Below are 26049 nucleotides of genomic sequence, written 5' to 3' on the forward strand. Positions count from 1 at the left end.
CTCTGCAACTGGTGGAGAGAGGGAGGGAGGGAGAGACAGAGAGAGAGACAAAGAGAGAGAAGAAGAGGGAGACAGAGAAAGGGAGGGAGGAAGAGAGAAGAGAGAGTGAGACAGAGAGAGAGAGAGAGAGAGAGAGACATGAACCCATATCACTCAGCCTGTTTAAGGCAGGAATGTTGTGCTGTTATTCCGCCTCGACATTCTGTTTAAAAGGTACGAACACGGAATGGGGGGACAGGGTTTTGCCGTTAAGCCGGGAGCGGAGGTAGTAATAGAGTCGAATCGACGTCTGTCTAAAAGTGACAGCCGGTATGGCGTGACTACACACACACACACACACACACACACACACACACACTAGATGCCGACGCTGTTTTGTTACACTTCACGTATGGCATCAGGTTTATGTCATATCTGGTGAGTGCAATAATACATGCTTCACAGCAAATTATATTATTTCACACACATAGATATTAATCCTCTCCCTATGTTTTTTTTCACACTCACAGCTGCCTGTACGACTCTTGATTGTTGAATTGGTGTGTGAAGATGCACGTATGAAATAATATAATTTGCTCGTGAGCATGTTTTATCATACTCACAAGATATTACATTACATTACATGTAGGGGTGGTACAGTTCACAAAATCCACGGTTCGGTTCATATCACGGTTTTAGGGTCACGGTTTTTGGTTCTTTACGGTTCTTGTTATTTTTTCTTTTAATCTTTAACACTCCAGAAATATACTTCAGCACATGATATATAGCTAAAATTAGTATATTGAATGCATGTTGCACAATACACACAGTGGCAGTTCTATCTATTGTTTTATTTCCGCTGTCATCATAGGTAACATGAAATCCAAAATGTTCCCACACACCAGACTATATACGACACTGGCGCATCCTCCAACTCCGAGCAGCCTTCCTTATCTCTCCCACTTACCATTTCTGCATGTGACGTGACCTGCAGCAGCAGCAGCACTCCACACTCCACCTGAGGAGCGGTCGGCTCGGTGCCTCTCAAAATCTGACGAAAATCTTTTAAACTGACCTTTGTCGATCAAAAAAACAGACAGATTCAGCAAGTGTATGGCCTATTTCTCGCTTAAAATGTTTTCAGAAACACTTTTCGGTGAACTATTTTTGTAAAATACGAGATCGTATTCAGAACGAGACGCCATTAGAGTCTGTTTTGAAATTCGGGAGCAGCAAGAACCACGTGACGCGTTCGTCCAATCAGCTGCCATGTGTTGCGTTCGTCACATTCATCCCCCTCGTCGTTTATATACTATGGTATAGTGGTCGTTTCCACTAAGTGTTTTAACATAGGTGTCGAAAGTGGGCACTACGGCAGTAAGTGATTAGTGCACATTAACAGTGTACTGACGAACCGTGCGACGCACACACGCTCCAAACCGAGACATGCAAACCGAGCGGTTCGGATGTTTTTTCATGAACCGTACCACCCCTAATTACATGTCATTTAGCTGACGCTTTTATCCAAAGCGACTTACAATTGCTATATATCAGAGGTTGCACGCCTCTGTAGCAACTATGGGTTAAGTGTCTTGCTCAGGGACACATTGGTTGATGTATCGCAGTGGGAATCAAACCCAGATCTCCCACACCAAAGGCATGTGTTATATCCACTGCGCCATCACCACCACGATAGATATACCATACCATATATGACATAAACCTGACGCCATACTCGCTCCTCTTTTGCTTCCGGAATGCCGGCACGCTATCTAAGATCACACACTGGGGCGGCATTATGCTATCGTTGTTTGGTTCAGTACTGGCACACTGGCAGATTTTCTTTATGTATTGCCATGTGGAGGCAACCTCAAAGCCCTTATTTTATCTGAATGTCATGTACAGCCCCTTTAATATCTTTCTGGTACACGGCCCAAGGTGCAATGGCAAAACCGAAATGCGACAATATGTGTGGACGGACATTGATGTGGAGTTGCAGCCTAGCGTCACCTTACAATACCGATAGCCTTTGTTGTTTCTGGCACATGCTCATTACACAAAGAAGCAATGGGCGTGCACAAATTGAGGAGATGCCATCATTATTTCCCAAACGCTCCGTCTTACATGTCCATACGATACAAAGTAACCAGAGTTTTAAAAGGCAAGGCGTTTTGTAAAATCTCAGTTTTAGTGACCTAAAACCTCTGTTACATCCTGTAGTGAATTTACATCATTGATGGCCACATAATGTACCACAACATCTGTCTACTATTTGTTTGTGTTGTGTTCATTAATAATAGCTCATTGGTTCAATTTTGTTTGCAATAAATACTTATTTGGGGCAGAATGCATCACATCAGCATTGAAAAACTAAAACGCAAAAGCCTCAGTAAATCTGTCCCTGTGAGTTTTGTATGCAAACAGATTTCAGAGGAGTGATTGCCTTTGGTTTGACCAAACTGGGGTGGTGATCATTGCAGTTAAGCCAGAAGATGTAGAGCCATGTATGGAAATGAGCCCTTATTACTTTCTGTTCTCATTCAGGGCGATGCTCCCCACTCCTCTTCTCCTTCTCTCACTTAATTTTTCTTTCTCTGTTGCTCCGTCTGTTTTCTTTGGAGGAAATGAAACTGGGTCATATCTTCCTTCCTTCCTCCTCCTTCCTCCTCCTCCTCCTCCTCCTCAGTGGCTTAAATGGAATGCATAGGGGAAAAAAGGGTGAAATAATGCAGTGCTGCTGGTTGATGTATGGGGAGATGAAGACGTATGGGAGGCAGTACAGGCATGGTCATCCACACACACATTCACAAACACACGTACTGTACACGCAGAGACTCGCACATAGCAACACTCGTTACAAAAGCACTTGAAACATATCTCTCCTCTCTCAGTGCAACTTATCCACCAGTGTGTGCACTTCTTTCTTTCTCTTACAAGGTGCATCTCGCTGCTGCTTTTCTTCCCACTATGTCTTTATCTAACATTTCAGGGGTTTCAGCGTTGACTGCCTGAATCCACAGCTCAATAGTTCTGTCAGGTTCACCTTTTTAATGTGGGAAGATGTCAGAGTCTCCCTCATCTCTCTCTCTCTCTCTCACACACACACACACACACACACACACACACACACACATATATATACACACACACACACACACACACACACACAGATAAGCTACACACATGCTACAATATCTTCAACAGTAGTGGAATCACAAGATTACTAACAACACAATACTATCACAATACTCTACTGTGTTGCACATAACAATGATGATACAATACATTATAGCCTGACCAGTACTGGATGTTTGAGGCTGATACTGATATCAATATATCATTGTCCAATTTTATAAACTCTCAAATATCATATATTAACCTTAAAGCCACCTACACATGATCTCCGGTCAAAGCGCTCTGCGCTGGCCATTCCGTTGCTTTTCTTTGGGGAAAGCATTGCTGGCCAACAAGGCGGAGCGCTACCCTTGGCGTCGTGCACCGCTCGGACGTATACCTGCGCAGCGCTTTGCTACTGCTCTGCGCCGAACCTCGCGGTTTTACTGCGGATCATGTGTAGGCTGCTTCACTTTTCTTTTTTATTGTGACCAAAATATGTAATGAGCGGGACACTTTGCAGCTGAAAAATTAAGCTGTCAGTGCTTTCGAGTAAACAATCAATGTAATGGCGACACTGTTTTTAAATGACTTGAACACATCTTTGGCATTTCTGTACCACAATTCCTTTGTTACTTGTGCAGTAATAGCAGTGTACTTGAATAAGTAGATATCGTCTACAGTTTTCTAGTACAATACATGCAGTTTTGTGAAATGCCTTAAATTACGTATGTAAGACAATCATTTATGATTACTGTGACATTTGTGCTGCTAAAGAGTGGAAACATTTTTTTTCAAATGCAACAAACTGAATACTCTTACTAAGCAAATTACTACTAAGTATTAAATTAATAAGTAATATAAGTAATACATCATAAAAGGCAGTGACACTTATCACAGTTCCAGTAGTTCCAGTATTATCACAAGAGAACACACCGCAACATATTTGTCTCCCCCCTAAATTTGACTATCCTCTTTGGTGGCAACACACATACAAATACTGCACCATATTCAAAGTTTAGTGTGCTTTCAAGGAGTTAGTACCAGAATTGGTACATCAGTATTCAGACTTCAAACTTACCCAAAGACTTAGACACCACTTAGACATTAGTTACGTGTGCAGGGTTGAGTTTCAGGGTAAAAGAGCTGTCTGCATTTATCTGCTATTCAGGCTTAGAATGTCAGTCTATGTTTCTTCTGTTCTTCTCATAGTTAGAGTCCAGAGCAACGGCTTTTTGTATATGAAACTCTGAGGGCGACATTACAGTCACACACATAACAGCAGTTTCATCGTCCTGTGGACCTGATATCATTTTTAACCTGCTTGCTCATACTCGGTGATTAATGTTTAATATAAAAAATCTAACCAGTTATTCATGTTCTGCAACAGCCTTATAATTATACCTTTTATAATTATAATGATTTCACCTGTTTTAATAGCATCTCTTATGCATTATGAACTTAGATTCATTGAATAAACCACTTTGGAAATGAAAATAAAATCAAAAAATTCAAGTTAAAGATGGACGTAATTTTTGTTTTCTCTTTTTTTTTGCCTATTCTGTCACATTACAGGTTAAAATTGCCATCAGCTTTATCATTCTGCTGCTCGCAAAAGTCTTTTGGACTAAATGCAACTGTTCTGGACATAAACATCCACACATCTGTCTACACATATACAGTACACTACTACCTTTAACACGCTCAGCATTTAGAGAGAGAAGATGACCTCAGTATTTGTCAGTTGTTTTATTTCTTTCTGAGAGGCAGCGGCTGCTGTGGAAGGATTAGGCGATTAGAAATACAACACTCTAAGATTGGCCAGCAGGCCTTAAAAGATAAAACGTGTTTAGAGCAAACAAAAGTCCGGATCTGCTGAGTCGGAACATCGCCAGACCACTTTGATCTCCTCGCTCTTTCCAGCCGAGGCTACAAGAATCTCCCTCACATCTTCAGATGCCTGTCTCGCAATCAAAGCCCCGTCAGATGTGGGGGCCTGTTACTCAGGACTGCCCCGGCTATTCTCAGAGTAATTACTTCACAACCCTCTGAGGGCCAAGAGATTCTGCCAGCCCTGCAGGTTTCTTAACACTTAACAAATCTCTGACAGCATACACATGTTGTAGACTCTGTGCTCTGATGAACAATATAAGTTTCTGTTCTACCAGCAGGGGCTAACAGGACTGAGGACACATTTTGAGCTTTCCAAAGGTTTGACACAAGTGCTCTGAATTGATTACTGCCCCCTCTCTTTCCCTTTGTCTCTACATCACATACACATAACACTCATATTCGTTACTGACGTCAGAGAATGTTCTTTCATAAAGCAAATCCATTTCCAAGGTACAAAGCTATGATTAGATTTGTTTATGAAGGACAAATAAAAAAGTGGGTCGATTCAATAAAGACAAATTTACACAGTGGGTGTAAAGTTGTTTTTCAATTTGGCAGCATCAGGTAAACTGATGGACAGTAGATGGAATCCATCCAGCCTCTCCTGAGTAACATCCATTATCGTCCACAGCCTTCTGTAAATTACCCCTCAGGAGACCGGGGCTAAATTCAAACAGTTACCATGTAATTTTCTTGAGCCCATCTTAACACAATCTCATACAAATAAAACTGATAACGGCATCCTTTAGTGTTTGTGCTTGCGTGTATGTATGTGTCTGTCCTCAGGCTTGCCGTAGGAGGATATCTGGCTGTTCTTTGAGCAGAGCCTGATCAGATTTACAGTAGAGAGAGAGAGAGAGAGAGAGAGAATAAGACACATGGGAAATATAATCAAGCTAAACTCATCAACAGAAGTGCATGGGTATTGTGCTAACAAACTGCATTCTCAAATTGTTTCACTATGGCTCTGCAATAACACTCTCTGCACATCAGCCTCACTTTATGTTTATGGAAGTCATTTTAATGTTTGCATATTTCATTCCCGAATCGGTTGAGACAGAAAACCAGAATGCATTAATTATTACAATGCAGCTTCAATTAGATTCATGCAGCCATTGTCATGTAAAGATTTGACTTACGGGGTGATTAACTATAAACTGTACACATATAGCATGATAGTGAACGGCACATTCAAATTGGTGGCTTAGATGTGTCTAACATCAATGCTGACTGAACCTTTTCTGGCTGCAATTTTTGACAGAAAGTCTGTGTATTGCATTATTTAGGTGTAAGTGCCTCCTCTTACTCATAATATGTTTTGATTTCAGACACTAAGGGAACCCAGAGAGAATATTACGGATGCTGTTTCATTGAAAAACTTGACGCTCCTCTCGCCGCACACTTGGAGATGAACTACCTTTAAAGCTTCCTAGGAATTTTTCTTTCTTGTTTTGCTTTGTCTTTGTGTCCACGTGAAATTCAACTGTCCAGGGCTTTAGTTTTTGTGGCTGCTGTAAAATGCTGCATGCCCTTGTCAACGTTTGGAGGTGCTCAGACAGACCATAATGATCTGGCAGAAGTCCAAGACAGTGGCGCAACTACCCAGTGTCAGAGGGGTATGCAGCAACAATTTTGGCGCCCCCCCCCCTAATCTATGCATGATTCAATGATAAACCAGAGTTATAGCATTAGTTATGTTTTCCAGATTCTTGTCATTTATTGTACATGCTACCTTATATTTATCAGTTTTCAGCTCAGCAACCTTGGTTTTGCATATTGTAAGCTAGCCGTAAACCCCACTTTAGCTGCTAGTGTTAGCAAACACTAGCAGTCTAGTCTGTTAACATGAATATTTGCAAGCCTCCAAGTTTGGTAGCAAATCTATGCATGATTCCATGGTAAACCCCCATTTGGCTGCTACATTCCCAGTGTTAGCAAACGCTAGCTAGTCTGTTTACATTAATATTTGCAAGCCTCCAAGCACAGACGTCACACTTTAAATCCTACCTGTTGCCTCTCACCATCCACTTATTTAACTGCTGTCGCATCCATGGACACATCTCCTTTTCCCTCTTTCTTTTTCTATTTTTTAGCCCCAACAGCTGTTTTGCTTTGCTCTTTTTCCATAGACGGCAACTTACTACTCGTACGTTCGTACCTGCTCACTCACACGGCGCCCACCCGCTCCCTCCCCTCCCCCTCCGACTTCTATGTCAACATGATGATGGAATCTTATGAGACAGGGCGCCTACTCTAGCCTGTTAGTCCTCTAAAATGTTATATAATAACATTGAGGAAATGTAGAAATGATTTAGAAACGCACAACAGCAGCTACATATTGAAAATACCAAAAAAAGATTTTTTTTTTTTTTTTTTACCATCACTTTGGCGCCCCCCATGGTGCTGCGCCCCTATGCGCCGCATATAGCGCATACCCACTTTTTGCGCCACTGGTCCAAGACACCACAATACATGCGTAGACGAAGCTCTGCTACTGATAGGTTGGAAGTGGTTGTTCTCTTGCTTTATTTCATCCTATAATGTTGTGCAGTGAGAAAATGTGTAGCAGTTTAACCTCTGTATGTCCTAAAGTCTGGTACTGAAAGAACCTGGAACTGGTCGCAAATTTATAAGACCTAGGGATTTAAACAGGTTTTTGATTCTAGTAATTGATTCGTGAAAGTTAAAGTTAAAGTTAGACCTTATATGTTTCCACTAAGGGTGCTCCAATTGATCAGCCACCGTCACGCCACCGCAGTCATTAACTGCCAATATTCGTTCTAAATAGTTTGATTGGTAGTCTCTATAAAGGCGGATCAGAAGAGCCAATCAGATGATGCAAAGCACGCGAGAATTTCTATGGTTTAAGATGTGTCTTTGGAGAGAGAGTACGCATCCTACATTGAGTTTGCAGTTGATAATGGCCATCAATATTGGAATGTTTCATTTCATGTCAATATAAAAGTGATTTAAATTTATTGTCAGAAAAAGGTTAGGAAGCGTGTGCATTTTCCACAACACGGTCCTGCAAATATTTCACAATAAAAGCCTTGTGTTAACAAATTAAGAGATTTTGTCCACCGAAACTCTGGAGGGCTTTTATTATGAAACGGAAACAGGAAGTTTTGAGTTAAAAATAAATATGTATCTATTTTGTATGTCTGTGACATTCTACAGATAAAGACATTTGCAATTTTTGAACATGTTTGAAAAGTCACTTGGAGAACTTGAGTTCTTCCCTCTTCTCTTTGTTTTATGTCTCAACTGACTTCCATTTACTCCTTGTATCTCTTGCAAATCAGCACCCTCCACCCTTGCTCCTTTTGATGACACAGGGTCACAAGAAGTCAGCAAGCCCTGCTCAGACACGTAATTGAAATTCTTTTGAGCATGGTCTGTCGTCAGTAAAAGTAAAAGAGTTCCTCTACTTCATAAGTAGGCTTTTGAGTAGAGCAAACCAGGTCAATATGACCTTAGCATGGCTACATTTCATAAAACATTACTCAACAGAGATTGTCCTGTTTAGAGCCCGGCTCTACATTCATGACATTTAAAATGCCTGCAATTGAACCTCTTGAAAATGTAAATTTTGTCTTTTTCAAAAACCCTTTTGAAAATTGTTCTCTCAGAGGTGCTACATTGGTCAGAGTACTCCTCTGAGGAAAACGTGACATACAAATTGCACGTTTACACATGAATGGCGGCTCACATACATGTAATCAGGCACAGATAACAAGTACAACTTCAGGAAAATGTGTGACTCATGCATCCCCCCCCCCCATCAGTCTGTCTTTCTGTTTGTGCCCCTTTATCTCACACATACACACACACACACACACACACACACACACACACACACACTGCCATACCCACAAATTGTAGAAGCTGCACCATATATTATTTTTTATTTTCAACGACTCTGGAAAAAGTGCATGTATTTTTACACTCTCTCTCACATGTACAGGCACTCAAGAAAAGGTCCCAATTTAATATCATTGTTGTATTTCATGCATCTACTATTGATGTAGTTTTCACCTCTGCTACTCCCATACTGTAGCTGAGGAGTTGGTTTTGGCAGTGTCTGAGTGTTGTGAGAGTTTGGGCTAATCCAATAACAGGGCGCTGTTGGTAGGCAAGACACTGTTCAGTTGTTTGCAAGCCATGCTGCTTAAGAAATAAGAAAGTCTTCAGATGCCTGAGTGAGTTAGCAATACATGCACAGAATAGTGCCCACAGAACATTTGAATTGCATTTATTAGACTTTCTGATGGCTTGAATTGAACCGAATAAGGCAAAAAATAAAATAAAAGGAAATGTGTTTACATTTGTCTCCAGAAACCCCTTCGGAATACTGAAATAGTGATTGAAATAAACCGCTCTTGTTGCACTGCACAGCACAAGAAGACCATCTTGTATCTCTGGCCACTTCATCTTCTTCTTTGGATAATAAAGTTAAATTGGAATTTTTGAATTTGATTAAATATTTTTCTTTTTTGATATAACTCCAACTGATCAATCCATTTTCTTTGATTTTGAAATGTGTAACTGAGCTCTCTGTTTGTTCCTGCCCTCTATTGAAAAACAGCTGCTGTGCCAGCAGGTCCCTGTGCTCCAGCGCACTCGGTGCTTGCCTGCTGTCCTCCTCATACATTCCTCCTTGTCATTGCATTGAAGCACAATATATTCTTGTCACCCAACATATGAAGATATTATTGGTGTAAAAACAACAGTTTTGATGTCAAATCAAGACATTTGAGGTTCCAACACCAGCTCTATTTTGTAATCTTGCCGATGCCATAATGTGTTTATTGTATTGGGTGTTTCTGAAAATCTGGGTAAAAGGCAAGTCAGTTTTAAACATCCAGCACACTGGTGTAAAAGTGGTGATGACCACTTTCTCTAAATGGTTTGCAGACATCCTGAAGTAAACGCATGTCTTTGCCATGATCTGCCTGACAGGCACTTGTTCTCACCTGTCCCTTGTTCTATTTAGGGGATGTATAGACCACCTTCTCCCTGTCCCCTCCCTTCTTCTTCTACCTACATACATAGCTCAGCACAGGGACCATTACAACAATAGATGATTACATAATAGATGTTTTATGCAATGCTTTAGCATTATATGATGGCATAAGTGAATCAGCAGAGAAGATACTTTGGTACATGGGTGGCATGCAAATCCATGCACTATGTTATAAAGGAGCCCTATTTCAAGCTCAGTGTTGTCAAACAAGATATCATATCGCTCAAAAATGTAAAACAACAAATTGCTTAAATTTACTGTTGGCTCTTTCCCGACCTTGTTTCCCCCTTAATCAAAATATTGCAGAGATTTGGCAGTGTGTTAGCCCACGTCAGCTGGTTTGGTTGTGAGCACAAATATGTTTTCATTTCATTCAGCCAGCTCACATGGAACGGTTATATCAATATGTGAGTTTAGAGTTTGCAGAGTTAATGTTTGATGTCCAGGTTGTGACATTTAAACCTGCTCAGTCAGAGATTGGTAGTGATGATGACCTCAGTTCACCTCTGTTTGAGGAAGATTTGAGTCTACAGGTGGATGCTGCACTGGATGTAGGTTGAATTAATGCTCTATGTAAGCAGCTGCAGTGATGATGCAGTGTTGTAGAGTAGCAGCAGCACCATATAGGCAGACCAATGGACTGAGCTGTGCATTGAGAGCTTAAAAAGATCGCCTGATTTAAAAGGGTGTGTTGGATATGTGTTGCAGAGAGTCCATTACGTCACGTGAGTGTATCTGCACTACCTGTGGAGTTGTCCATAATAACTGTCTGGCAGGTTTTGCTCAACTTTTGTCAGATCAACTTGCTTTTTCATAATTTGTTCGTCAAGTTTAACACAGATAAGTGGCACTGTGAACTGTACAGTTATCAGGATGATGGAGGAGGACGTGAACTGGGCCTCCTAAAAAAGCACAGTCGCCCTTTTTCTAAAATAAATACCGAAGATTGTACACCAACACTAATTTCAAGAGGCATGATGTCAATAGTAAACAACATAAATAATGTGCATAAACCAGTTTCCAGACCTAAATATTTGCACTGTTTGTCACATTAGCACCAATACCAACAGTGGAAAATGTTTTGGTTCAAAATGTGCACAAAAGTAAATTTTAGGGAAACATGATGGTGCAAATGTATTTCACCCTTATTTATTATTATTTCACCCTTTATTTATGGTATACCACCGCATTAATAGCCTTTTGGGGTGGGAATCACCCTCACCATACGGTATCACGATTCTTATGTCACGATACAATATTATTGCGATTTTAAACAAATTGCAATGTTATGCGATATATTGCAGTTTATTACCTTTTTTTCCAACTTCAGATTTTTCCCAATTTTAAATGATGTCCCATCTGTTTTATCTAAAAAGATACATTTCTCTGTTTTTTCATCTCACTTCAATTTTATTGCAGCAAAATGGGATTGTCGAGCAAACTGACCAACGCATACTGTATATATAGTAAAAGATCAATACTTGGCATCTGTGTATCCATACAGTACTGCCACGGAAAATATCACGATACTATGCTGTATTGATTTTTTCCCCCTACCCCTAATAGCCTTGCAATGCTAATCCTGAGATGGACCTTTAAATGAATACCTAAACTCTGAGTAGACATTATACTAGGTCCTTTATGCAGGTTAACAGAAGCTTGGTATTTACATTACATTATATGTCATTTAGCTGACGCTTTTATTCAAAGCGACTTACAATTGCTATATGTGCTATATGTCAGAGGTCGCATGTCTCTGGAGCAACTATGGGTTAAGTGTCTTGCTCAGGGACACGTTGGTTGATGTATCGCAATGGGAATTGAACCCAGATCTCCCACACCAAAGGTATGTGTCATATCCATTGCACCATCACCACCCATCCACAGCACAAATCAAGTTAACCATTTACTAGCCTTCCATCCATCCAGATGACAGCAGTAATGACCACAATCACTGTGGGGTCAATGACTAGCCGACAGTGACTGTTGCAGGGCGGGACTCTCATTTACAGTATATGTCTAGTATGGATCAGTAGTACATCTACATACATCAGTTGGTGTTTTAAAACAGAAATGCATGAAATGGAGTACTTTACCTGGGAGGCACCCATTATTAGAGTTAATGCGCTTGTTTACCTCCTTGTTATTTAATATTTTATAATTTTATAATTTTTTTATAATTAAGTCTTTATATATAATACGTCTCTGTGTAACCAGTCAACCATAGAAATAATCAGCATGATTTCATGTCATGCACATTTAACCAATCAGATTGCTTGTACACTAAGCAATGATGAGCAAGTCATTCAGGACACAATTGAACGGACCGAATGTTTCAACTGAATCTAAATGCAAAGGCTCTCCCCTTGTGGATACTGTAATTCAATTTGTGCGTGTCTGTTGTTGTTATAAACAAACTGCTGGCTATGGTGTGATTACTAATGAACACAGAGAGATAAATGTATCAGTACACACAGCTCAGTAGAGAAATGTATTGCCAAGCTTTAAGGTATTAGTTCTTTGTCAGGGTAATTGTACATTGACAAAACCAGTTTTGTCTGAAACATTGGTAATAAATGTATTCACTGAAACAGAGCGTGCAGTTACATTTTTCCTCCTCTTTTTGAAGAAAATCTATTCTGTGCATCAGCGCTACCATGACTAAAACCAAGATTAATTGCTTTCATATCTCTGGTGTGGGATCACAACCACTGGGACACACATAGAAACACACACAAGCGCGCAAATTGTCTTCATACATACTACACAATTTTTTTTTTTTTTTTTTTTGCACACAGTACACAGTGTACCAGATCAAAAGTAATCTGCATGCATCAAAATGAGACGGGCCTAATTGACAGCGAGGCTTCAATGCTGTGCCGACGCCATGCAGCATCTCTGTTTGGAACCAAACACATCTACACTCTAAAGGGTGGATTAAAAGAGAAAATGAAAAAGATAAAGAACCATGCTCTGTTTTGTTAGCTGAGAGCAGAGAGGCAGGTGTGTGTGTGTGTGTGTATGCCTTTGTGCATATACTAAACCAAACTGATGACTGTATTGGTGATGCAGTTTGTCTTTCCATGAGTACATGGCTCTCCATGTTTATCATAACTGCATACAGATGATGTTGATAGGGCTTGTTCATCCTTTGAAGGAAACAGTAGCTCTATTTGCATCAGACATTAAAGTAGGGAATGAGCGCGGCGGCTTATTACAAAGCTGGCAGGAGAAAAAGCCGATGCATAATGCACCTCTGTGGACAGAAAACATCAGAGTGGCGAGGCTACCGCCTGCTCTCTCTTTAACAACATCAATTCCACTTCCACAATCACCTCTCTGTCTGACAGCCACGATGAGAAGAGATAGGCAGGGAGGGGAGAAATAGATGGAGAAGAAATCACACTACTGCTTGAATATGCAATCAGTTTGGCAGCTATAGTGACTGAGCAACATCATCTGAGCAGGGGAGAGTGAGTTTTTTTTGTATCTGTGAGTGGGAGAGAATGAGATCAGGAGTGAGAAAGGCAACAAAAAAAAAGAGACAGAGAGAAGGAAAAAGGAGGAGGGAGAGAGCAAGTGTGCAGCTTTGAGGCGTTCCATCATCCACCAAACTCCTGCAGCTTCCCTCTTCCCTCCTCCTCCTCCTGGAGAAAGAGACAGAGCAACAGAGAGAAGAGTGAGAGAGAGAGAGAGAGAGAGAGAGAGAGAGAGAGAGAGAAAGATAGAGGGAGCAACAGAGAGAGAGCAAGAGAGTCAGGCTTACAAGCCAGTGGAGAAGAGACGTCAAGAGGAGGATCTACAGAGGGAGAAAAAAAATCCTTCTCTCCTCTCTCTTCTGCTGCCTCTCTTCGCGCATCCTACGGGCAGCGAGGAGCGAGGAGGATCCGGCTGGCATATTTTCTACGCTGCTTCCCCGTGATTTCTGTGGCTGTATCACAGTGGGTGGAGCGCAGGGAGAGCCGCCGAGAGCTCGATCGGTGACACCGCTCCGCAGCAGAAGAGTACTGTAGAAGAGCCGGGATGCTTAATAACCTGACCGACACAGAGGAGGGGGACGGGGGAGCGCAAAGCCAGGGTGAGTGATGGGATGTGTCATGTAGTCTCACACACACACACACACACACACACACACACACACACACACACACACAAGCAGATATGCAAAAAACAGGGGCATTCATATGGCAATGCAAGACACGTAGATACTGTACTCTACATCTGCCCACACAAATACGTTGCACAGAAGTGCTTCATAAAGCACATAACGTGCACAATTTTGGTTTACACTGATGGGAGTGAGCTGTCACTGGAAGAGGAGGTGTGTGTGTGTGTGTGTGTGTGTGTGTGTGTGTGTGTGTGTGTGTGTGTGTGTGTGTGTGTGTGTGTGTGTGTGTGTGCGTGCGCGCGCGCACTGTACGGTGGTCGGCCTGCTTGCCTCCTCTGCTGCTGTTACTGCAAGGCTGTTGTGACAGGAATAGTAATGGGCTTACTCCATACGATGGATGGTGAGTGTAAGGGCATTACAGTTTTGTCCAGCACACGCACACACACTTGCACTGATACACACACACACACACACACACACACAATCAAACATGCATACGTGCATGCGCAACACAGAACGTTTTCTGGTGCAAATGACCAATGGTTCATTCATTCTTAATGGCAAATGTAAATGCTCCCACCACATATGGCACTCTATGGACAGGCGGTATGGGCAAGTGTACGCTCACACAAACACACACTAACACACACACACACACACACACACACATACACACACATACACAACCACTCACATTTACGGATACCAAGCCACCATTGCTGCTAATCCCGTCACCCCCAGCTGTCAAAAATCAGCCCTCCATCCAATCCCCATCGCTCAAACCAGTCCTCAGTCTCTGCAGGCTTTTTGGAAAAAACTTGTGGGTTGCTGGTTTGTGCAGAGCTGTGTTGTGAGTGCTTTTATACCGGCTGTTCACCAAAGAGCACATACCTTCTCAGGCCCGGACAGAGATTGAACCCATTCTTGTGCTAGTGACAGACACTGCACAATTATTTTGGAATAGTATTAAATCATCAATGCCGTTAAAGTCCCAGGTAACTTTGGTTTGGCCAACCCATCGGCTCATTCAAACAGAGGATAATTCTGCAGAAGCTGCACACCGGCAGTATTTCTTTTTCCTCTGATATATATTGAAGATTGTTGTAGCTCTGCATACTTATCTCTCTCTCTCTCTCAAGGCCTAGCTTTCTCCTTCACTGCCCTTTTTTTCCTTTTTGCTCTCAACATTTCTCGCTACAGCTTTTTTCTCACTCCTTCATGTCTCCCATTCTGCGTTACGGTACACAAATGTTCCTGTGGTTGTCAGGACTCTCAGGGATGCACTGGGGAGACAGGTTGCGGATGAGAGAACAGTCACTATGCTGCTCTTCTCCTACCTGTGAGGGCTTAATGATAAAAATAGATCAGCGCTGGGAACATGAATATTTAACTTAATGCGGGCATCTCTTTTTTTGTGGGTGGGGGGGATTACAATGGTGCGCTAAGAGCACGGACAGCGGTTGTAAGAGGTTGGCGACAGGGTTGAAACATGACCGAGTTTATAAGTGCGACGAATTGAAACGATCAAGGACAGGTTACCAGGCGTGACATAAAGCCACATAACGGTGCATGCAGAAGTGTTAAGCTAACAAGATTACTTGAGCGTTGCTGTCTCTGTGTGCTTCTACCTTTACGCACTGTCGAATTTACCGTCTGATTTACATTCATGTGTATGCATCCAAGTGTGTGCCGAATGGAGTTTTAAAGTTGGCCCGCATGTTCATACTAGGTAGCCTATATGCTAATGTGTGTGAGAAGTGTGTGTGGTTGTAGCTCTTCGTCTCTCCTGCTATGTGTAGATGTTAGACTGTTTCATTGGTCAGGCTTCCCTTTTTATGTGTTCCATAGTAATGCGTAGATATAACTTAAGAGTATGCATGTAATGTGCACAAACACCTCAGACCCTCAGAGAGGTGAATAAGTGTCCGCCACCACCTCCTTCCAACATATCTGTTCCTCCCCCTGTGTCACTCTCTCCCTATCTCACTCTTTTTGTCACTCTGCACTTTGCTACAGCATCTCTCAGGATAGGACCTTATTCACACACACACACACATACACCCACATATCCACACACCCCCTCCCCCTCTCATCCCTTTCATTTGAATCACAGCTGTGCAACAACCTGAATAAGTCTGTTTAGTCATCAGTACTATGCAGGGCAGCTCCAGATAGGGAGGGCTTTTTGCCTCTTTACAGTAGGAATTTCAGAGGCTGTCGCTGTCCGCTCTCCCTCGGTGCTAAAAGAGGCTCCCCCCCTCTCCCTCGCCTGACTGTAGTAGTATGTACATCCAGGAGGAGCTCAGGGCTGCCTAGTGCTGTCCAAGGTGCTAATTTATAGCCTTCATTACACGATTCGGGTCACAGCCTGGGAGAGGACAGCACAGGGTTACACACAGCTTTAGGGTGAAGGTGTTTGTGTGTGTGTGTGTGTGTGTGTGTGTGTGTGTGTGTGTTTTGTAGGGCTGTGTTTTTGTACTGTGCACCTTTTTATAAGCTTGCAAAGATGAAATGCATAATTCTCACGGAAATTAAGAAAGATTGTAAGGGAAGAAGTGGATGCATGTTGAGTAAAAGCCTGATTTCCATATTCATAAGTTCATCATGTTGCTCTCCCACCATATTGTTAATTATGTGCAGATTTTTCTCTTTGGAGCAAGTGGAGTGTGAGCGGTGCAAGGAGGTGGGATGCAATCACGAGTTGAAGGGAAAATGAAGTTTTAGTGATCCATTTGCAGCACAGAAAAGGTTTGATGGCAGAGCATGTCTTGTATTTTTTAAGCACAACAGGGCAAGCTGTTACTGTCTGAAAGGTGTAGTGTTGCAGTATGGTGGACACCTAAAGTGAAGAGTTCTTGTTGTTTGAGTGATGGATGTGTTTCACATTTTTCTTTAGCGGACATTGAGGTGAGAGTGTGGTTTATGTCTCGCTTACTGGTGTTTAAATGTGGAGAGTACCATTTTGTATTTTCATACATCTACTGAATCATGTAAAGTTTTGATCTACACTCATTGATTATTGTACAGCATTAAGAGGAGCTGTTCTGGGTTCTTGTTAGCAAGCAAAAGTGATTTCATGCTACTTTTCTACACGTTTGTTGCTGTCTGCAGTTTTTCATTTATGTATTCAGTTGCTTATTAATGTGCCAGTTCAGTTTATTCGCTCCAGTTTAATGAGTGAGTAGTTTTTGTAAGGTATGCATAATTGAATATTGCTCATGAGTTCTGCCTGAACAGCCTTTGGCTCAGCAGGTCAATCGACTGCTGATAGCCAGCTCGCTCCACATAAATCACACTCTGAAGTCTTTTTAAGAAAATATTTTCTAACATTATTGCCTTTTAGATAAGATACATTTTAGAGAAAGTGAATTTTCACAGCAGTATAAGTACAAGAGCAAATACACAATATAGATACACCTTAGTAAGAAAAAAATATCACACGCATTATTAACATTCGCTGTACACAAATAAAGCATGAAAAAAATAGTACTTAATATTATATACTGTACACCAACATTAATAGTACAATAAAGGGTAATGAGACAAGAATACTCACTTATACTGTAAAAGAGAAGACATGGAAGTTGCAATACGAAATTAAAGTTGTTATTCTTAATATTTCAGTCTTGGTAATTATTACAGCAAGCACTCTTTGAGCAGCTACTTAGTCAGAAATACAACAGATAAGCAACTAGTGTATCTGTTTGCAGTGCAGCCAAACAAACTTAACATGGCTTTAATAAAGAAGTCAGCAAAAAGTAGTTGCATCCATGATTCAAATTCATGCTGCACACGGTGAGAGTGGTTTTCAAACTGAAGAATGCAAAGTGATTTACCTCGCTGAGGAGTTGAAGGTGTGCCGCATGTCGCCTGCAGCTCTTCCTCTACTTCCTCTATTTAAAACTGACTCTTTTTGTAGGCGCATTTTTGATGAACAATCGAGCTTAGCATTGGTAACAGTACATTGCGTTTCCTGTGATTGCTTGACAATAAATTGGCGCCCTGTGTTTCGCCAGTTGAACTCTTTTAATGTGAAGCAGCAATGTAGCTTCCGGTTAGCTTTAGCAGTAACTTGACACAGCTTTGATACGGCGTTAGGAGAGTGATCAGTAAGCAATCAGGCTGATATCAGTGAGATGAAATTACAAACCATAAATCTGGATTACAAACATACATTACACACATTTCCTGTGAAACCCTTGTGCGTTCAAAGGCAATTTAAATACCACATAGGAATGGCGACTAACAATGATGAATAATATATAGAGAGGTAATTATGTCCAGAAAAAAATACATTGAATGGGTATTGCTGACAAAAATGCCACCATAAATAGTAACCAAATCTGGATTTGATTTCATAAGAATCTTGACAGATTATACCTTTAATTAGAAAATCCACTTGAAAAGCTGCTACTTTGCTGCTGTTGAATGACTTTCTCTTCACCTGCTAAGAAATGTACGAATTAATTGAGAAAAAGCCGTCGGATTACTTGATGACAATAATCATAGGATCCATCCATCCATACATCCATCCATCCATCCATCCACTCATCCCCTCTTTCCAGCCAGTCTGTACTCTTGGTCAGGGCTGTGAATAGGGTTGTAATGATGTTTTAGTTATGGCTGACTGCATAATACTGCAAAATGCTCCCTGGGGCCCTCCTAGGGCGGCAGTTGTTGTGCATGCTCAACATCATTATTCTCTGTCTACCTGCTCTGCGACTTATCTACTGTGAATGGAGAGAGAGAGACAGCAGAAATGTACTGTAAGTGAGAGAGATTGCTGGCTAATACAAGACCACAGAAACTTGTTACTTGAAAAGGTAGTTCTCTGGCTACACAAATAAAAATGCATTTTCAGTAGCTTAGCACTAAAATATATCATCTCCACATGAGTAGACTGACACATAGACCTGTTGTAACCTGCAGTATAAATACTGTATAGGTCAAGTTCAATACTGACTAGTAATATTTATAATTGAATTGTACCATATATTTATTGCTACATTTTTGTACACAGTATATTGTCCTAATTTATTTACTGTACTATTGACCTTCCATTGTGTTCTGAATAAATGTATTATTATTATTATTATTATTATTATTAATAATATTTTATTGCCGTGTTGTATGTAAATTGCAAAGGACAATGCTTTACACTGTATTCCTCAGCAGTGTCTTTGAGAAGGAGAATTTAATATTGTGCAAAAATACAGTATACTGTTTTCTGTGTGCAAATAAGGTAGTTTTGCCTGTATTTATAGCTATTTCTAGCTATTTTAGCTTCATTTTTAACTCTATCTTATCCAATGCCATCCTCATGAAAACTCACATTATGAGTCAGAGCTATTTTTCATCAGTGTACCAACCACCATTCTACAAATGGCTCCTGAAGTCCAAATATAGATTATAATTATGTATCACTTAATTTATAATACAATTTAATAAAGGTAGTAATGAAACATGAATACAATGGCTTACGTAACGATGGGGCAGATAGTCTTCTTGTTAATTAGAGTATGGTTACCATCAGTAGTGGGTGTCTATATATAATGGATGGGTATTCATTTATTGGTTTGTCAATTAATAAGCAGGAGAGAGTATAATCAGCAGTGAAGGGGTCTGCTTTCCCAAAGCTTGCTGTCGACTCATGCTGTGATGAAAAGCTCACACAAAAGCAAGTACCAAGAGACCACCATTAGTCATACACATATGCTTTACTACATGTTTTACTTTCCTTGTCTAAAAAACATTTATTCAGCATTTAACTTCCTTCAACTTTAGTGGTGTCAAAGTATTGCGTGTGCAATTTCATGAAAATAAGTAATGGAAAACAAGTTTTCATTGCATTTAGGTGAGACAAAAGCAAAATCACAGCCTTTCATTTGGAACACATGAACACATTGATTACATGACTTTAGTTCTCTGCACAGCAACAGAAACAGTGGTAGGAACACACGGGCGACAAAGGGTTTCCGAAGTAAAATATTTCAAATGGATGGATAGTCTTAGAGAGAAATAGATGGCCAGTTTTATTGAGGGGAAGAGGAGGTCAATGGAAGTGAAGGAAAGAGATGAATCATGTCAGAAGCAGCTCAACCAAGCTGAACACGGGAACCATGGTCATCTCTCTCACAACTTTCATAACTGCATTATACCCACTGTATGAAACAACTACTACAAGTCAAAATATCTGACTAGACTAGAGTAAGACAATTTTTTTCAATAAGGCAAAATAATGAATACAAGGCATTTATATATTATAAATTTATATAAAGGATGAACATTTTAATAAAGAAGCAATATATTATCACAGAGAAACCATGTAGAATATCTAATCTTTTGTAGTGAGGAAGAAAAAAAGCAGGAATAAGCAAATGGTGTCATGCGGGTAATTTATGGTGAAAGAGTTGTTAGCTATTAAAAACGCGTTTATCGGTGTTTTAAGCCCCCAACGTCTCCACTAGGATTAGGCAATGGTTAGGGTTAGGGTTAACGTTAGGGTTAGGTGCCTTGAAGTACACAGTCACAGCCCTGCCTGGAAGGAGACGTTGGGGGCTTAAAACACCATTGAGCTAAAAACGCTCAAGGACAACAACAACGCTACCTAACTAGAATTCAAAGTAGAAAAAAATGCATCTTTAAAATAAAATATCATTACTGACTTGTTTAACAGCAGGCCCCTTTACTACCAAACCAGATTCAGAGTTCTGGTTCAGTCGATTTGTAACCTTGTAGGGCTACAGCTACGTATATCAGACAATATCAGAAAGAAAAGTAGCTCTCAAATGATCTACCAAAATATTTTAAACCAGATTTATTAAAGAACAATTTACTTTCTAGTAGTTAATTGTAGTCTTCATTATTTTGCAGGAAACCCTACTAGACAATGTATCAATGCTTAAAGCATGGCCCAAAAATACAGCCCATGTTAAAGCTATAGTGCGTAGTGCCTGTCGTCCCCATGAGAAATTCTAAGTAATGACAACAACACTGTGCGTGTTCACATGATACAGCCTTCCGTGATCAAGCATCACCCACACCCCTCCTCCACGCAGTTGCTAGTAGCCAAGGAGAACACGGAAGATTAAAAAAACATGATGGACTCTTCAGAAGAGGTAATTATCTTCACTCGAGCTTCTGCGCGGGAAAGTCACGACGACACAATCTTCTGAACATAGCCATACTGAGAAATACAGAGAGAGTTGTGTGGAGCTGACAGTCTTAATTAGCTTTGCAGCAACTCATTTGACAATGGCTTGAATGTAACAGACGTTCAATAATATCAAAAAGTTACGCACTAAAGCTATAAAGCAATAAAGACATGCCAGAGCATGTTTTTCTCCCATCCCAGAATGCTTTGTGGACTAGCCAGACCCTCCTCTGCAGCGCTGTGGAGGAAGGTCTGGCAATGCGAGACTACATTATTAAAAACTGATTGAGTAACACTTTATCTGCAGGAGGATTTTTCCTTTAATGGTCTTAAAGATGTGAGCTTTTCCTGAATGTGTGCAGTTTTCTTATCGAAAGAAATCCACTTGGTTCAGGTGCAGCACTTTGTGTTAATCTGCACACATTAGATCACATAAGTCAAAACGAGTCCGGTGAAGCTGACACATTCCACACCGGTGACACAACGTTGCCTTCCTGCAGCTCGTTATTGAAGAGACCAAAGTCCTTGATGAGTCTCTCAATTTCCACCCTATCTGACATTACTGTGAACCGGCCTGTGCCAGGAGATTGAACTGTAATGAAAAGCCTCATATTGATTTGCTCTCACTCATATACCTATTTGCGGTGATTTGGCTGGTGTGTGGTTGAGACCGGCCTCAGAACCATGATACACACTCGGCCCTGTAGCACAGCAATCAGTCGTATCAACTCTGTACATGAAGACTTCTGGTCTGTCACTTGAGAGAAAATAAAGCCAAAGAACCTCTGCTACTACGTTTCTGTGTGTGCGTGTCACAGCCTGGCTTCATCCCATTGTATCAAGCTGTTTTCCTTTGGCTCAGGAGAGAAAAATAACCAAGTAGGTAATGTGGATTGCCATGGTTACAGTCTGGGCTGTTGGAAATGTTCCATATATTTGCTAAGTATGAACCTTTTCTACTGAGGTTAAACATGACAAACAAAATGCTTCTCTCCTGCCATTCATTAGTATCTACAGGTAAATTGCAGCGGTGGTAGATTCACTTTCATTTGGAATAGACAGTATTTAGGTTGGGGAATTTCCCTGGCGGATACATCATTTGCATTTCAAAAAGAGCAGAGAGAAGTCACGTTTTCCTCATTTTAAGCTCACGCGTACCTCTGCGTCACGGCACTCTCTCCGAGGATAGCTAAACAATCCTCTCAGCTCCATATTTAATAGGTAACTACCAGCCAACTGAAAAATATATTTCTTCCTTTCATCTTGAGAGTAGTTGTTATGCAGTATGCGCTTTGCCATCACGTGTGTACTTCCTGCCCTGAGCATGAGTGTGTGTGTGCTGTGACTCTCATACATATGCATGTGATCTCTTTTAATGTATGTGCACATATGCTTATACTGGCACAACAAATATAAGCGGCTGGACTCGCGGAAAATTAAACTGCTGGTGTTGAAGTCAGCCAGCAGCAGTGGAGAAACTCGTTATTGTGTGTGTGGGGTGGGGTGATGTGGATGTACAGTTTCAGCTGTGGAAACCCCAGTGCGTGTGTGTGTGTGTGTGTGTGTGTGTGTGTGTGTGTCTGTGGGAGGATCCTCTGTTGTACAGCATGGTATTGTGGGATTGTTGTGTCTTTAAACTAGAAAGTTGCTTAATTGGTGGGTGAGTGGGCAGAGGGACTGCAAGGCCAGTGGTGGGCATTTCTGTAGAAGCGAGAAACACCGCCTGGCGGAAATCAAACACACAATCTTGTAATTGGGCAAGGGAGGGGGGTCTGGGAGGGGCACAGAGGGGGATCAATCCCTCACAGTCTGCTTCATCGTCAGGACTCTGGCCAGCAGTACACCACTGGACTCACTTTACACACACATAATGTTTGGGATGGCCTGGAATTGCTAATGAGGCTGATGGGCACGGCACCAACATCATGCTTTTGCATAAGAACTTCAGTGCACAGACTGAAGTTCAGATGATGCAACTGATGCAACTTAGATGATGAAAACAGTTACCACTGATTAATTACTGACAAAGTGTAGTGAACAAGTTAAATTAATGAGGCAACTTTTAAAAGCAGTGGGAACACACAGAAAGGCAGGGACACGTTTGAGGAGGAAAAAAGGAAAAATAAAAGCAAATTCAAATGGTATTCCCTTCCCTTCATCATGGATTCAGAAATGGAAACTAGTTTTTCTTCATCAGTGAAGAAAGTAACTCTACAGTACATTAATTTCATCCTGATGTTGGTCATGTCTACCCTAAAATACGTTTTAAAGTAGACAGAGTTTATAGACTTTCAATGCTACCAAGCAGGGTTGGGAGATGCATCATTAGGGCTGCAACTTACTATTATCTTTTAATTAATAAAAGGCAGAGACATAGAATTGAGAGATTAAACAATGAATCATTTATTCAATGAAATAACATTTTTTTAATGCCCATCACAGGGTCTGAAAGTCTTCTTAAAATGTTTTATTTTGTCCAACCAACAGCCAACAACTTAAAATGATACAAAAAAACAGAGAAAAGCAGTTAATCCTCAAATTTCAGTAGCAGTTATTTAAAATGTTGCTTGACTTAACGACTTAAACGATAAACTGACAATCAACATTTTTGCTAATACATTTTCTGCCAATTAACTAATCTATTAATTACTGACTAGACATTTTGCCATACTGTTAATATTGTGGTGACTAGTATAAGGTGTGTGTGATGGGGACAATCAATGGCCAGGACCTTTTCCTGGCAATATTGAATTTTTATATGATTTTTGCATCGATTGTTTAGGTATACTTTGAAATAGACATTTCTGTTATTATTTTATCCAAAAAAATTATCGATATTGGGATATTAAATTACACATACGGTGATAGGATTTTATCCATATTACCCATCCCTAGTGCCACGTCAGCTGTACCTGTTAACAGGGACAGGATTCATATAAAATCATTATGGATTTGGGAAGTTTGGTGAGTAAAAATGCAATATATTGACAAAATTGAGTTGTTCCTAATGTTTTGTATGTTACTCTATAAAGACTTGTATACTGATGTATCTGTTTTAGCTTACTGCCTGCTAACTACAGTAATCAAGATTGACAGGGATGTTTCCATTGATGAAAACCTGCTGTCCAGATGCCACAGTCCTATAAAGACACTGATTATAAATCTCCTCATTTGCGTGATTGACCAGATTAAAGCCCAATGGTCCGTTTGTAATTTTGGCTTTAACTATGTAATGGACAGAACTGGTGATGAAGTTTTAGCTTTTGCTGTCTTTCCAGTTTTCCAGTTAGTTCCTGGCCATTAGGAAACGCAAAAGGGTCATTAGAGGATATTAAGGTTTTTTAGTGGAAATGGTTTGGCAGGGGTTTGGGAGGGGGTGTGTGGGTGGAAGCATAATGAAATGTCTCTTTCTAAGGCCTCTAATGCAGAGAACAGTTGGGGAGCCTCAGTTTGTTTTTAACTTCATTTTAACCATCCACGGGGTGATTTGAAGCTTCTTTATTTGGAATGTGCCGTGACAAATAAAATTAATTGAGTTGATTGTAAATAAATATGATGATAAACAGGTAAATCCCCATTAATCTATACCTACAGTCAAACAACCTATTGCATTAGTTAATAACGTACCAATTTATCATGTTTCCCCTTCACACATTGCCTGAAGTGACAGATAAATGTACAGGGACATTACTGGATTAGGGCCATTATGACCGGGACACAAAGAGCAACACTATAATTTGAACATTTTCAATGGCGGGGCTATCAGTGGAGCTGTTTGGGAAAATAGTCATTCATTGTAGAAAGAGAAAGAGTACATGTTTCCCCCCAGAACAAACTGTAGACAGCTAATTTTATACAACACACACACACACACACACACACACACACACACACACACACACACACACACACACACACACACACACACACACACACACACACACACTAAATGCTTTTGGTTTTAACAGTCTATGGTACCTACAGCTGTTTGATGTTGTTACGGCTGTTTCATGTCATAGTGCCATTTGATGATGGTGTCTTTTTTAGGGATGAAACAGACATGACAGAGAAGATGGAAGAGGACAGAGAGATGTGCAGAGGCAGACAGACTGTGATTGATATGTTATTATTGGCTAATAGCCTCTGTGATTATTTCACACGCACACTGCTTTATATCTTGTCATGTGAACGGTAGCACAAATACACCAACACAAATATTTCATCATGGTACATACAGTATGATTTCAGCTCATTTAATAATGTACCATACTTACAACCACTTACGTTCATGTTTCAGGTGCATCTCTAAACATTTTACATAATTTGGTCTCTCCCGATCACACAGAATGCAATCAAATGCCACTTACACACCCCACAGCAGCCACTCTATGCCATCTGATCCAATCATTGCATTTCAGCCCACCACTTAAACACAGCCCAGCTAAGTGGACATATGGATGTAAAGTATAATCTCACAATTAAATATTTATGTTTTTAGGTATGTATTTCATGCACTGTTCCCCTGAGTACAGTGTCGCCTTTGGCTAGGCCGATCACTTAGCTCACCGTCTCTCTCTCTCTCTCTCTCTCTCTCTATTTTTCTTTCTCTTTGACGGCAGCTTAGTTGACATGTCTGCATAACTCTCAGTCAGCCGAGTGTCTAGCGCTGATATGCCTGTATGAATAGTATTTCCCATTTCGCCACGGCCCAGAGAGCCTATCAGCATCCTCAGCAAATGGAAATAAACCATCTGTCAGCCGGGCCTCTCCACAGGCGGC

General features: G+C 40.8%; 1 protein-coding gene across 6 annotated transcripts in view; it reads left to right on the forward strand.

The window, feature by feature from the left end:
- The window catches only part of slc12a5a (solute carrier family 12 member 5a), a 178386-nt gene that overhangs the window by 56126 nt on the left and 96211 nt on the right, over positions 1–26049 (forward strand). The window contains exon 1 of one of the 6 annotated variants that reach the window (XM_031301850.2): positions 13354–14087. The exons of the other annotated variants lie outside the window; for them this stretch is intronic. Coding sequence (XP_031157710.1) covers positions 14033–14087 — 55 coding nt within the window. The 5' untranslated portion in view covers positions 13354–14032. Of the gene's footprint in view, positions 1–13353; positions 14088–26049 lie in introns of those variants that run through there. 6 annotated transcript variants of the gene reach the window in all.

This window comes from Sander lucioperca, chromosome 6 (assembly GCF_008315115.2).
Source record: "Sander lucioperca isolate FBNREF2018 chromosome 6, SLUC_FBN_1.2, whole genome shotgun sequence".
In the NCBI taxonomy this organism is placed as follows: Eukaryota; Metazoa; Chordata; class Actinopteri; order Perciformes; family Percidae; genus Sander; species Sander lucioperca.